Source organism: Barbus barbus, assembly GCF_936440315.1.
Source record: "Barbus barbus genome assembly, chromosome: 42".
NCBI lineage: Eukaryota > Metazoa > Chordata > Actinopteri > Cypriniformes > Cyprinidae > Barbus > Barbus barbus.
Window position 1 is genome coordinate 12099332 of NC_136720.1, and position 16048 is coordinate 12115379.

General features: G+C 38.6%; 1 protein-coding gene across 1 annotated transcript in view; it reads right to left on the reverse strand.

Moving 5' to 3' along the window:
• Positions 1-12499: 12499 nt before the first annotated feature.
• LOC306861254 (neuron navigator 3-like) overlaps positions 12500-16048 on the reverse strand; it is a 155303-nt gene continuing 151754 nt past the window's right edge. The window contains exon 41 of the mRNA XM_079403433.1: positions 12500-15384. Coding sequence (XP_079259559.1) covers positions 15265-15384 — 120 coding nt within the window. The 3' untranslated portion in view covers positions 12500-15264. The remainder of the gene's footprint in view (positions 15385-16048) is intronic.

Consider the following 16048-nt stretch of genomic DNA (forward strand, 5'->3'; position numbering starts at 1 on the left):
AAGAAAAACAAGACTTACGGTGCACAGTTCACGTTTTCGTCAAGTTGCATCTCTGACGGATGCGTGACCATATTGTCTCCCAATGAAGCTGCTGTGTACATCAGCTCTGAGTCTCACTAGGTTCTTGCTTCGGCATCCCATGTGGAACTCATATCGCTGGGATGATAATCCTCCAGTGTAAAGTGATCGCTAAATTGCACACCACGTTGTTTGAAGCATATGCATTAGTGAAGTCCTGTCTCTTCAGCTGCACAAATGCACAGAGGCCCGGTAGATAACGTCCTATTTCTTGTTAGGAAACCTGTGGAAACCTGTGGACTCGATGTCCTGACAAGTTGGAGTTTGTGCAACCTCTACAAACACAATAATTTACCATGACGATGATAAATTGAAATAAAAATAACTACCGAAAACACACTGACTACTCGCGCCCGCTCAAAGCAGACGGCGGCACACGACTCCCTTATGTGACGTAATGTGACGTGATGTTGAAAAAAAAATGCTTTTTGGGACCTGTCAAGGAAACCGTCACTTTTTCTTCTAAATTTGTGCCCTCTCATCTTGTAAAACATTTTCAAATCCTGCATTTATATATTTGGTTATATATTGATTTGAAATTTTATTTTACCTGCAATATGCACTTTAAATAAATAATGACACGGTTTTACATTCCAAATTTGAAGACCTGCCAAGGACAAGATTTTTTTTTTATTATTATGTCATTCAATAGAGTGTCCTAACTTTTTCACATGACTGTATATCCACTAAACGTATGTGCCATGCAGGCCATGGGACTCAGGGCACACCTTCGGTTAGAGAGAGTGAGAAAAACAAAAGTGCAATTCCATAATCAGCAGAGACCAACACACATAGGCAACCTGAGTATTATCCTGTTTGGGCTTAAGCAAAAAAAAAAGACATTTATATTGAGCTTTTGATTCAATTTTGCCTTAACAGTGAACTTTGAGTAGCCTGCAGCCTAGCAATAAATGTTCATGTTAGCCATTTGTAGACCAATCTGCATTTAGCACTTTGTGCATTACAGATTGGCATAATGCTTAGTCCTTCAGTGCTGCATGCAGAACAGTAAGAACAAAACTTCTCCAGCACGTTTTATAACAGAGAATGAAGCCCCATTTGTTTGTTGTATATGTATAAAATAGATTCAGTGCACTGTATAACACAAACTCTTTAATGCATCTTTCAGGAAGCTGTACCTGGTCTACTGTGCTTGTGATATTATTAGGCTATTTACATTTTGTTGTGTCCACTCCCATGCCTCATTTTCTCAAAATTATGTATCCTCCATTGATTTCAGCATGCTTGATGTTTTGGCTATGCAGGTTATTGCATATTTATGGAGATGCAATTTTCTCCATTTTATACTTTGACGCATTTCTTCACAAATTTTTCAGTGTGTTGATACACTGGACAGTTGTGTCTATGAGCGTAATAATTGCATTTGTTTATTTGTTTATTGTATTTAATTTTTCAGTCTCATGTTATCGGACGCCTCTTAAAGACTGAGGAGACAAATGCATATTTTTTATATAGCTACAAATTTGCATAAACTGCGCAGAATTTTCCATTTCAATCTCTTCCTGATTCTCAATGTTACTTAGTGTAGCCTCTATTTTACTTAATGACATTGAAAAGGACACATCCTGAGGATGCTTTTCTAATTTAAAACTATTTTACAGTACAAAAAGAACATTTATGAAAATAAACAGAATTGCACATCACATGGGAACCTTGCCATGCAGCATAACAGGACAAATAAAGAAAATGCACCGAGCAAAAGTTTTGTAATATTACTTTGTACCCACTAGGTGTCATTCTAAACAGTGAATATGATCATCGTACTAAAGAAACAGAAAGGTTTTCGCACTTCAAGTATGAACAAAATGATGTTGTTGAGTTTGCATTAAATATTAGATTGCACAAAATATTAGCGTAAACTGAAAGATCAGAAAGGGCAACGTTTATTTTGCAGTCTCTATATATCTTGGTCTTTATTCAATCTGTCATACCACAAAAAGACAAACTTACTATTGAAAAAGCCTATAGACAACGTATCTTGTATCTTGTCTCTTGACAACAATGCCTTGAGAAGATTGTTTTTTGTCAAGTTTTTTGCAATTAAATGGAAGTAGTATCATTTCTTATGTATTATAAAATGTTTCTTATGTATTATGACATATGTCAGAATGAAAGGACTATCGAATTTTGAGCAGCCCCAGAAGTCGTAGCTGGTCAGCATCGATAGACGGTGAAAGAACAGTTTCGTATTTTAGAATGCAGTACATGCCCTACACATGAATGCACACATTCACAAAATTACACCAACTCAGTCATATTGAGGCAGAAATCGCAATAAAGACACTATTATTCTTAATAACCCCCCCAAAAATGTTATACAATATAAGTGAAAAGCATAGGAAATGTCATCAAACCTTCAGTAGTTTCTGGTTGTGTGCAGCACCAAACACTCTGCATAATTGTCTGAAGCATCCCGGCATTAGAAATTAGTGTTTGAAGATCCCTGATCATCTGTGAGCAGACAAAAGCATTGTTGATCATTTCAAATGCAAACTGTAATTTTTTAAAAACATATCACCAAAAAATGTAATCTTAATTACATTTACACACATTTACTACATTTAATCTTAAGGGTCAGAAAAAAAAGGTTGTTAAAGGGGTTATCGGATATTTGATTTGATTCTTTAGGGTCTTCATGAAAAGTATATAACATACTTTAGTTCAAATTTCTCAATGGTAGTCGGCGCCAATAGCCTTGTGGCACTACGGACGTCTCCTGTTCGAATCCAAACTCAAGGACCTTTCCCGATCCCGCCCCTTTCTCTCTTTCCCGCTTCACTTCCTGTCAATTCTGATCTATCCTGTCACAATAAGTGCTAAAAAAATGCCAAAAAATAATGGCAGTCAAAAATGGTAGTGTAAAACAACACCCTTTTTACCTTGTCAAAAACAGCTCTTTTCAGAGCAAGCTGTTTACTTGCATGCCGCTTTAAATGCAAATGAGCTCTGCTCACCCCGCCCCTCTCTTCCGAACCGCTCTCTGAGAGACGGTAAACTTTAGCCGCATTCATCATGAAACTTGCTAACCAGCACGTTATTAGGAAAGGCGATTTGCGAAGATTAATTAAAAAACAAAAAACAAACGTATACTCAGTTCTTCTGTAGGTGAGGCTGGATAACGAATGATTTGCACGAACATAGACGCATTTAGGTAGATCGGGGGCACACCAGTCCAGTCTGTGCTGAAACGCTACTGTCAATCAACTATCGTGGGAGAGGCCTGTGTGTGACGTCACATGAAGCTGAGAACAGCTTGATTTGAGAAAGGGGTAATGTTTTTAGTAGATTAAAAAAAAACACTGGGTGGATCTTTATCATTATAGGGTGGTTGTGTACACACTGCCAACACACATTTATCTTCAAACAACATGTAAAAGTGCATTTCACATCCGATGACCCCTTTAAAAACTAAGTTATAACTGTTCTTGCCACAACAACTTTGAGTAGCTTTATAAGTGGCCCTCAAAGAAAAAATTACTCTTCTAAACAAACACTAATGTAATATTTATGAGTAAGACTGAGTAGAAAGGTCAGGAAAGTTCAAAGGTCAATAACTGCTTCCCCAATTACTTAGCATTTTATGAAAACTCATCACTACTGTAAATTACCATATTTCCTACCTCTCTTATTCTTTTTTCAGTGCTAATTAATAAAAAAAAGTAAAATGAATCAATGTATAATTAAAATCACTTATAAATAAATGCTAATAAACGCCAAGGCTACCAAACAAGATGTATTTCTGTTCAGCTGTTCAGATAAGCCTCAGGTGGTTGGATACCTCTGATTTTGACTATAATTGAGTTTCATTCAGTCTGACACCTCCAGGTGCCCACAGAAGAGACAAAATTGTATTGGAAAAGGTGTATGAGTCATGACTAATGCATTTACATATTTAAAGTCTTAGAAGACAGCAAAAGGTAGGAAGACAGGTTGAAACATGGTCAAGTAAAAAAAAAACTAATTTATGACTGTTTTGCTGTAAGAAACCTTGACTAACATAATGGCCCATTCAAGCACTTTGCAGGTCATGAAGCTTTTTCATGTAAAGAGGCGTGTCACTGCATTTACACTGGCCTAGGTGCAATTATCTCAAATAATGATTATATGACATGAATTCCTCTGTGTTTTCTCTTGATTGCTGATTTCTTCCAATGAAGAGGATGTGTGATTAGAGAGCAACCTATGCCAAATCCTCCTTGAGCTGCCTCAATGTTTAAGGTGACCTTTAAGATATGTGATGTTATGTTAGTTACATTATATGCCCAGAAGCATTGTATTAACATGGTAGATTTCCAATATACCAATAAACTTTTTGGCACTAGAGTTGGGAGAAATAAAAGTGACTTTTCATGTAAATTTGTGTAAATGCAGAAATCTGAAATGCTGATCTTATGGACAGCAGGGAGCTGATGCCACGTCAGCGCTCTCACTCTGAGATTTCTGTTGCATATGGGCCCAGGTGACTCTCATCCCCTTCAATCTATGAAGGTGACCTGAGCCAGACCTCCAGTCGTTCCTTTCTCACTCTCTCTGCACTCACTACTTCTTCCTTTTCAGCACTGCACCCTGTGCAGGTTCTAGGCTCTAATAGTTTCTTTTGTGCACTGGAAATGGAGCTGAGGCTCTGGCAGAAAATTATGGGGTGGGAAGCCATTCGGCTCATCTCTCCAGCACATCTCATTGGCTAAACATGGAGGGGAGATGATCGCTTACAGGCAGGAGAGCATGATGGATACAGAGAATCCGTTAAGCCTTTAGTCAATAAGGCTACAAGGTATTGCGTGAAGATTCCCGTGGGTTGCTTTAATAATGGGTGCTGATGGTTTGGAGGATTCACAAGTATGTGGGACTCACTGGTTATATATTTGATTTCTAACTGGTATATGTGATAAAGCACTAACATTAAGATAGAATACTAACAATTATGCTACCTATAATATTTATGGGACTCGGGTACTTCAAAGAATACCATGGTACTACCACGGCACCAGTAATGTCCAAGTACTTTTTGGCATTTTACACGTTTTAATGTAGGCTACTTGTTTACCTGAGGTGTGTCGTTCACAAGCTGCACGTGCAGGTGTTGACTTCATAAACTCCTTTTAAACGCCGACAAACGATATGCCACTTCTACAGGTTTGATTTCAGTGTATTCTAGGTGAATTTCCACTTTGTCTAGCGCGTTTCGTGTTTTCTGTCTTTTAAAGTCGTTCGTTGACATGTTAATTCCTGAAACAAAGCGCTCAATACGATTAAAAGGCGCGCGTGAGCTGTTAGAATGATTCAGACTGAACCTGAATCGCGAACCGATTCAGACTCGTTTGACCGATTTATTAAAAGGAATTGACTCAACAGAGTGATTCATTCGTGAATCGCTCTGATTTTAAATCATATTAAACTAGAATTATTTGCATGATTAAATTCAGTTTTAACTGTTTATCACGCTTATTTTAGCCTGTATGACACCAGTAAGTAATCTATAACTATAATAATTAAACTCTGTTTTATCTGACCACCCCTTTATATAGAAAACGTTCTCATTTAAAACCATTCAAAATATAAACAGGAATTAATCTGTAAAATTTGGGTTACGTAAGTGTTATTGACATAGAGATTTCTGGGAGAAAAAAAACTAATTCTGACTCAATATGTATTATAGTTTTGATTGAATTGAAATCTACAGATAATAAAGTGTAATACACACTTAAATCACTTAAATGTGTATTTTGGATGTTTTCTTTCCACTAGTCTGAAAAGTAAAATAGTCCAAATAGTAAAAAAAAATATATTTTATTTTCTTTATTGTAATTATTACTTACTGTACAATTGTGTTTGCTATTTTCTTTAATACAAGGGAATCATGCAGGGAAGATAAAAAAAACAGACCTGTGATGAGATCACATTTGTTTATTTGATTAGTGGATAAGTGATATATGCAGAATCTTAAATATCCCATCCTAATTTTACATCATTTTCAAAGTTCTAAAACATTCTTTATGGATATCCTTTTCTTTAAAAGGATAGTTAGGCCCTAGATTATGATTTGTTGAGCTGTGTTTGAAGCCACTGTAAATTATTGTAAAAACATACTCCTGTGACCTCTTTACATCAGTAATGTTGCTTGGCTCACACTATAATCCTGCTAATGTGCCAAAGAAATTGTTTCAAGATATCAGATTTCATTGCAAATTCTAATTTAACATGTGGGCTACAAGTGCATTCTAAAAGTTCTATAAAAATAACCTCCATGAGGATTTTAGGGGACCTTATCTTTCCATCCAGATTCTCACCCATCTTATCTCTCCTCTTGAGTTCGGAGCTCCTCTGAGACCATCAGAAGATATACAAGTATGTGATGAAGTCAGAGATCACATGCTGTGTATAATGTCTTTGACCTGAATTTGTGCAAATACTGAACAGGCCTGCCTGACAGCAGCACACTTCACATATCAACCTTTATACATGTTCCCAACCAAGCATTGGAGGGCTGGATCTGCCTGTTTGAGGCCGGTTCACCACTCTACAGTCTATGCACTTTGGAGTCTCAGAGTTTTGTTTGTCTTTAGTGTAGAAAAGCATCTCTCAGCTCAGGATGGGATTACAGACCTCAAACTTCCGAAGTGTAGAGACAACTAAATTTTAACACTGTACTAAATTTTCTACAGTGAATAGCCTATTACAAAAACAAGCCACAAAAATCTATTTCCGCTGAAACATTGTATTCAATAAGCAGGATTTTCAGACACCCACCTGATAAAAGCTTGACTGATGTGAAGCCGATATAATTAATGTGGGTGTTTAAGAGCAACTCACAGAAATGACTGACACCCTGTAATTTTCACCAACCGCTCAAGCTATAATTTACCTCATTATGCCACACAAAGGCACTTTTTATTATTTCTGAAAAAAAGTTTTTTTTTTTTTTTTTTTAATGGGGAAAACTTTGTCGTTCTCATGCAACACTGCAACTCTGCATGCTGTTTTTCATTTTAGATGATCTCATTGGTCTTTGTAGAATATAATTATTAGCAACTGACCTCTATGACTCACAGCCCACTGAAAATGAGGGATTTGAAATGTTCTTGATTTATTTTGCATTTGATTAGCTTAACACACAGTAAAGTCGTGATCATGAGCATTTTTTTAAATTATTATTACTATTTGTATTTATTTCCCCCCCCCCAAAGATCACTGATTCACTTAACTTTATCTTCAAGTAGTTTTTAAAAGAACATGTTCACATATATCAGAGATGATCACTAGAATCACTTTAAAATTGAACAAAACAGAAATATAAATATTAAGGACCTAAATATTATAAGTATTCTGACTACTATGTCCTGATGTCCCGAAATAAGATGACAATTCAAATTATGTAATTAAAATACACTTTTTAATAACATTTCATGTCAGTCTTCATACTGAAGGTTTTCATTCCATATTTAACTTTTTTGTCTTCATGTTTATTTATTGTGCTTGATAGAAACTTGACATCGCAACACCAAAAAACAAAATGCCTAGGACATTTAATACATGCATGATATGAAAAAATAGTTTTGTTAGCACTGCAGAAATTTTTGTCTGGCTGTGGTGAAAGTTCAATAGATAGAGCCTGAATAATTTATAATAATTATCTTACGCTTTTGAATCTGATGGTTTGTTATTCCTTGATGCATAAACTTTTTTTTTCTTTAGCTTATTTTGACAAAGTACCGATTTGTTATAACAAGAAATTGTTTTTCCAAAAACAGGTGTTTTGTGTTTTGCTGATGGGAATTGTTTTTCAGCGCACTGTGAAGTCTATTTGAGGTAAGCAGGTAAAATCTTCTCACTAATCAAATCACCTCATGTCATCAACATAACGAGAGTTTTAATCTACTGCAAATTCTTCATCTGCCAGAGGGGACAAATCTACTGACGTCTTTTGTGAACCAGAGAGAATGATTCACTGTGAGGTCGTCTCTTTTCCCAGCACTCTGAGACACAATGTTCCAGCCTCATTTCAATTACAATGCCAACTCATGCAGATCAATAATTAGCTATTATGAAATTAGACACTGATAAGCCATTAATTATCTGACAAATGAAAGCCCAGAGAGATTGAAGCTCAGGGTGATGCTGCAAAGAACAGAGAACATCAATCAACCCTACACAGCTCACTCTCAAGTTTTTCATCACTTCTTCAGCAGTGTACAATCCGGAAACTAAGCGGACACCTTGCTCTTGGCTAAGACATTTCTACTTGCTTGTTTGTACTGATGTCACGAGAAGGGGAGGGCTAAGCTCTTGTGCCTCCGTTGGTAAAAAAATCCGTATCAGCCCATATGGCCACTGCAGTCACCAGATCCAGTTCATATCCAGATCAGATGGTGGATCAGCACACAGAGACGACCTCTACAGCCTTGAACGTCAGCGGAGACCAGGACACCTAGATGAGCCCCAGACAGATCCCCAGTGAGGAGCCCGCCACTTAGACAGCCATCGGTAAAAGACCACTGGAACCAGTTGAGCCCTTACAATCTGACTTTGCTGCAGTTGGAATTTAACTGCTGGTTCGTTTGGCCAGAGGAGAACTTTGATATTTAAGGTCATCGCTTGGGTTTCTAGGAAAAAGCCTCTGATTGTTCCTGCTCTGACAAAGCAAGACACTGATTCAATTTGAAGAGAATAAACACCTTCACAAGTTTCATTAAAGGACACCTAATTGAATAAAGTGTGGTAGTAATACACCACAAGGACAAAACGAGACAACATCTTTATTAGCACTTGTGTAGTAATGCAGTCATCTATTGCGGACGTGCCTGTCAGACTACAGATCACACAGAGGTCAATTATGCCAGCATTATTTCCGCAGATCATCTGAAACATTTATTGATTGTTTGATTCATTCATTAGCAACCATGCATAGTAATGCACCATGAAGAATTCAACCTAATATGGATACTTCCTTACTTCCTTACTAAAAAAGTATGTGAAAGGAGCAGGATGTCCAAATTAGGCAAAATAGAGATATTCTGAAGTGCACATCCTATGGAGACTTGACTAGATGAAGCCACGATAGGGGATTTGTTAATTGGAGTGAAGCGACACAAATTATGTCATACTGTAAACAAGCAAAAGTTGAGAAAACTTCAAAGTTTAAGGCGACCAGCTTCAGGAGAGTTTTGAGTTTTCAGTGTATACAACAAAATGTTGAGAAAACTCAATCTCCAACAACAAGTTGAGACAACTAAGCTGAAGCTGGTTTCCTTAAACTTTGAAGTTTTCTCAACTTTAGATTTTTTACAGCGCATAGGTCGCATCAAATGCCGTACATTCTGACTCAAGATGGCGGCGCGATCAGGCGCAGCGGCTGCTCCGGGTCCCAAAGACGGTGCTTTTATGTCTTTTAATGTCATCTGTTTGTCTCCAAATAGTGTAAAATTACCGCTAACTCGCAAGGAAATCAATCCAAAACACATCTATGATCAAAAACTCATCACGGTATGGCCAGACAATGCCACCTCAGCACTACAGGACTGCTTTCAGTGCACAGACTGGAACATGTTTAAAGAGGCAGCTACCTACAACAACCACACAGACCTGCATGAGTACACTGAAACTGAGACTGCTTACATCAAAAAGTGCACTGATGATGTGACAGTCACCAAGACCATCACCACACGTGCAAACCAGAAGTCATGGATGACAGCAGAGGTTCGTGGGCTGCTAAAGACCAGAGATGAAGCATTCAGATCAGGAGATAAAGCAGTCCTCAAAACAGCAAGAGCCAATCTGTCCTGTGGCATCAAAAATGCAAAATGGTCATATGCTCAAAAAATCAACAATCACTTCACAGACAGCAGAGACACACGGAACCTGTGGCAAGCCATTCAGACCATCACTGACTACAAGCCCCCGCCACAGGCCTCTGATGATGACACATCCCTCCCCAATGCACTCAACCACTTTTATTCACGGTTTGAAATGCAGAATGACACACCTGCACAAAAACTGCCCACACCTCCCAACGACCGGGCGCTCTGTCTGTCTTCAGCCGACATAAGGAAGACCCTATCTAGGATTAACCCACGCAAGGCTGTGGGTCCAGACAACATACCTGGCCGTGTTCTGAGAGACTGTGCTGCACAGCTGACAGATGTCCTAACAGATATCTTCAACACCTCGCTGAGCCAGACAGTCGTCTCCACATGTCTCAAATCCACAACAATCATACCGGTACCAAAGAAATCACCTGTGTCCTGTCTCAATGACTACCGTCCCATAGCACTGACTCTAATCATGATGAAGTGCTTTGAGAGGCTAGTCATGCACAACATCAAAACCAGCCTCCCCAACACACTCAACCCACTCCAGTTTGCATACCATCCAAACCGCTCTACGGACGATGCAATTTCCTCCACCCTCCACCTGGCTCTTACCCACCTAGAAAATAAAGACTCCTATGTTAGAATGCTGTTCATTGACTTCAGCTCGGCATTCAACACAATAATCCCATAACAGCTCATAAATAAACTAAACCTCGGCCACATCACCTCGAGCACTACCACACTGAGCACAGGTGCCCCACAAGGCTGTGTGCTCAGCCCGCTGCTCTTCACACTGCTGACCCATGACTGTACTGCCAAGTTCAGCTCCAACCACATCATCATCAAATCAGCAACAAAGATGAAACGCACTAGAGAGAGAAAGTGGCACACCTGGCTGAATGGTGTGGCACTAACAATCTGTCCCTCAATGTGGAGAAGACAAAGGAGGTTGTGATGGACTTCAGAAGAAACTCCGTTGACCACCCCCCACTGACCATCGACAGCTCGACTGTGGATAGAGTCAGCAGCACTAAATTCCTGGGGGTCCACATCACAGAGGACCTCACCTGGACCACCAACACCATGTCACTCTCCAAAAAGGGCACAACAGCACCTACACTTTCTCCGCCGGCTGAAAAGAGCAAGTCTCCCTCCACCCATCCTCACCACATTCTACAGAGGCACCATTGAGAGTGTGCTGACCAGCTGCATCACTGTGTGGTATGGGAACTGCAGTGCTGCTGACCGCAAGACCCTCCAGCGGACAGTGAACACAGCTGCAAAGATCATCGGTGCCCCTCTCCCCTCCATCCTGGACATTTTCCTTACACGATGCTCCAGCAAAACCAACAGCATCCTGAAGGACTCCACCCATCCCTCCCACAGTCTCTTCCAGCTCCTACCATCAGGAAGATGGTAACGGAGCATCAGAGCCAGCTCCGCCAGACTGCTCAACAGCCCCCCCCATACCCCTCTCACCCCAAACACCCCCCCCCCCAACCTTACCACACCAAAGAAAAAACTGTATGAACTTTTTTTGTGCAATTCGAAGTGTGCTACACACAGGTGAGTGGGCCTGTACAAACCACCTGTAGTAACACTCTCTCCTCTATGTGCACTAGACACTTTACACACACTGCTGCGTGTACACAATCCCACAAAAGACTCAGCAATATATGTGTTTACATGCTCATGCACTACAAATCATCCTGCACTGTTTCCCAACCAGCTGCTTGACTCAAAATGTTTCTCCTTGCACATGTACAGCATTTGTGAAGCATTCGTATAGTTTATATTTTTTATATTTTATTTTTTTGTTTGTATAGGGTAAATATTTATGTGAAGCATTCATATAGTTTGTATTTTTTATCTTTTATTTTTTAGTTTGTATAGGGTAAATAATTATATATAGTATACTTAGTTAAAATCTGTCAGTAGGTTAGTTGTGTATAGGTTTATAGTGTTTTTTACTTCATTGTTGTATGTCTGTATTTATGTATTTCGTTCCACTGTATGTCCCCACATGTAGCGGAATGACAATAAAGCTCAACTTGAACTTGAACATTCACACACATTCATTCTTTATAGAGTGTACTTTCCATAAAGAATATACTGTAAAGGCTGCAATGTAATTACATATTCTATTAAGATAGTATGCAATTTCAGAAGCTTGGCAACCTAAAAAAGACCCTACAAACATTGCATTGCAATCTAAAAATGTGTTTATTTTAAATATTTAATTCTTAATGCATGCAGTAGGGTTATTGCAAATCAGACACCCTGAAACCTCAGCTCATCACAAGTCTAAAGCAGTGCTATCTGGTCTAACACATTGTAATTAATTATATATATATATTTATTTATAATTATATTATAGAATAAGGCCAGGCCACAGCACTGGAAGCTATTACTTCCAGAACCACAAGAGGGCACAACAAGGTTCATGAGTGAATCATTTATTGGTAAAACTGAATAGTACTTTGCCACACAAAATATAACATATAAAACATAGATTAAAAAGAAAAAAAGACAAAACATAATTAGAAAATCATTTTGATAAATATATAAATAATGAATCAACACTCAATGCTCAGGTGACACCAAATACCATTTATTAGGGCTTTACAAAGACTACAAAATTGTGGTCTCTTTCTATTTACATGATATGTTACTTACAAATGTACAAAATATAAAACATCTACCAACAAATGTTCCACCTGAAAAGAAACATTTTCAAAGTAGTTCAACGTAATGCGCTCACCGAGAGATGTGTTTGCAATAACATGAAGAAAATGAAAAGACGATTTCTGATGTACCGTGGACAATCACTATTTGTGTTTGAGGTTAGGGACCATTAGGCAGTTGGAAACCTTTACTGAACTTCTTAGAAATGTTTCTGTTGAGTAGTTTTACACTGAACAATGGTTGACAAGCAAAGCATCAGGCACAGAGTCACAGAGTTTGGAGGTTAATACATAGCACCGCTGTAGTGCTGAGGAATTAAAAAGAAGCAGTTTCCTGAATCAACAAAAAGGTAGATTGGAAAGACTCGAAGGTTAAAGCCTGTAAAACTGTGGCAGTGAGGATGAGTTACTTTGCGACAAGTAGTTTGTGTCAGAAGGTGAAGCTGGATGTGGTAAAGGCTTGATCGTATAAGACGCAAAGCTTTTCAATGATTCACCTTTAGCACCTTGTATGAAACACCTTGTATCTCCTGCCTATGTACATCAAGCAAACAGAGATTCATTTACTGTAAACATGTGCAAACTCTTAAAATATGATCCAATGAAAAGTCTTTCATAGTAAATTGGGTAATCGGTTTAAAATGTTTGATTAATTGTTAGTGATTTATAGTAGCGCTAAGTATTCAGACACTTTAGTCAAACTTGAATACTGTATCATTACATTAGAATGCAAAACACCAAATCCAAGTCGCATCTTCATAACAAATTATGTTAAACCTTCAACTTTGTCTCCTGTTAATTTAGTAGTTGAGCAAAGTAACCACAGGTTTAGTTTCATCTAAGTTTGACGATCAGAAAGTGTCCTCTAATCATTTTGAACACTGTAATGGTTCGTTATTTAAAAACGTCACAATCTTTGTGAAATATTTGTTTGCAAAATATATGCCGCTTGATTTGATTTTGTCATCTAGTGCGATGATAAAATAAAATCCCATGAATTTAAAATGAAGAGTTTTGTGGCTTTTTGTCTGCCTATTAGTTTTGAGGTCATTTATATGTTCTTGTACTCTTAAAAGTTGACAAAAATACTTTAAGCAGATATACATATTTAAAATGTACAGTATTTATCTTTCATAAACATTATCCTGCATTTAAGGATGCATACACATTTCCGTCCAATCAGATGCTCTTTAGAATGGCTATTTTCGGCAGTCGGGTTCTACAATAAAACATTCATGGGGTCTTTAAGTGAGGTTTACGTCCAAAGGGACCAGTGTCTCTGAAAGCCGCAGGACAGGAAGTGTAACAGTGTTATGCAAGTTAGATATGGTTGGGCTCTGATGCATTGCGAAGATAAAACAGTGAATCGCTTTGAATGATTTTACGCCCTTGAACAGTAAACTGACACTAAAGTTTTCTGAAATTGAAAAACACTTCACCTCTCACTGTACAGTTTAGAGCTCTGTATAATAACCAGTCATTACAAGACATATACGGTTTGGACAGGTTGCTGGTTTGCTTTTTTTTTTTTTTCTCTGTAAATCACGAGAGCGTAATGCTAGACTAGAAGAGCAGAAACGCAATACCGACCGGGCAGAGTGCATCTTAAAGAGGCTGTGCAAGACTTGGATATTTACAATCACCTTTTCAACTGTGCAAAACCCATGTAGCAAACAAAAGAAAGGATGAATGAACTTCGACTACACGAACACTGGCGCACGGGAGCCAAAAACGTTTCCGCGTGCAAGTACACACACATATAGCAAAGTAAAAACGGCATGCTAGCAAAGCAACACGTCGGATTTGTGCTCTCGATTCAAGTGATCCCAGCTCAACTGGGATTACATAAAGATCTTTTTTACTTTTATACATTTGGAACTTTATAATGCCGTGTTTTACACTAATTGTAACAAAAATAAAATATGTGGACGTGGCATCTTTAGTAAAAGGTTTGATCGGTTCTGTCCAACGCCATCATTTCTGCGGAAAAGGACAGTGGCACCACATTTAAATGTCTTCGGAGCTCAGCACATTTAAGGCAGCAAGAAAGCACCATTTCTGGCCTTTTTCACAAAGCTGGTACACTCTCCTACAAGCGGAAGAGAAAGAACTATGCAAACGACTGTGGGGTCAAACGAAAGACTACTGCATGGAATGGTGTGTTGCAGGGGTGCTGTAGGTCACTAAACGCTTGGCAGTGAAACGAGTGGTGGAGATTTGCAAATTTGCGTATGATTTCACAGTAGCGGTAATGACACGTTGCACATTTGTGCTTGTGGCTAGAGGCGTTTCATGAATGGTGCTGGCGAGATGAGTGTAAACCACGTGTTGGTTTTGGCACCACGGCAGCACCAGTTTATCGACTGAGGTCAGAATTCAGAATGTTGCCCTTTAGTTTTTTGCACCTCAGTGAATTTAAAATAAACACTTGCCTCTGTAAACATGTTTAACTAAAGGAACACCTCCAACAAATTCTTTTTGGTGGCACACACACTTTTCGCCAGTGTCGTGTGTGCCACCAGCACCTTTTCATTCGCCGTATCCTGGACTCTGCATCCTTTTACCACCGAAGGTGTCAGGCGTTTCATTAGCCTGTTTCATAAGCACAAGTCATGTGGGCCCTTTGCTCTGCTTTTAAACCAATCAGAAGACTTCTTCTAATGGGGCGGGGCCTAGAGGGCAGACTCCAATGAGGAGTCCAGCAGGTCGTCGTGGTGACTGGCGCTGTCGCTGTCACAGCTCTGGGCGCTGGAGTAGTTAGCAGCTTCCTGTAGCCTCATTAGCATATTCATCTGATTGACAGAAAAGGAAAAATATATGCAGAAGATGTTACTCAACAGGGGGTAACAGTCAGCGTTACATGTTACAAGTAACAAATGTATGTAAGTTATGTTTCAAGAGTAAGATGTACTGTATGTAATGCATTGTTTTAAATTTTCACCTTCTCCAATAGGTAACATACCTCTCTATTTATTTACTTACAAATAGAATGAAAAAAGTCATTTGTCTTCTAGATCACTACAGTGGGGATAGAAAGTTTGGGAACCCCTTGCAGAATCTGTGAAAAGGTGGATAATTTTACCAAAGTAAGAGAGATCATACAAAATGCATGTTATATTTTATTTAGTACTGTCCTGAGTAAGATATTTTACATAAAATATGTTTACATATAGTCCACAAGACAAAAAAAATAGCTGAAATTATTAAAATAACCACATTCAAAAGTTTGGGAACCCTTGGTTCTTAATACTGTGTGTGGTTACCTGGATGATCTACGACTGTTTTTTTTTGTTTTGTGATGGTTGTGTTTGAGTCCCTTGTTTGTTCTGAACAGTTCAACTGAGCACTGTTCTTCAGAAAAATCCTCCAGGTCCTGCAGAATCTTCAGTTTTCCAGCATCTTTTGCATATTTGAACCCTTTTCAGCAGTGACTGTATGATTTTGAGATCCATCTTT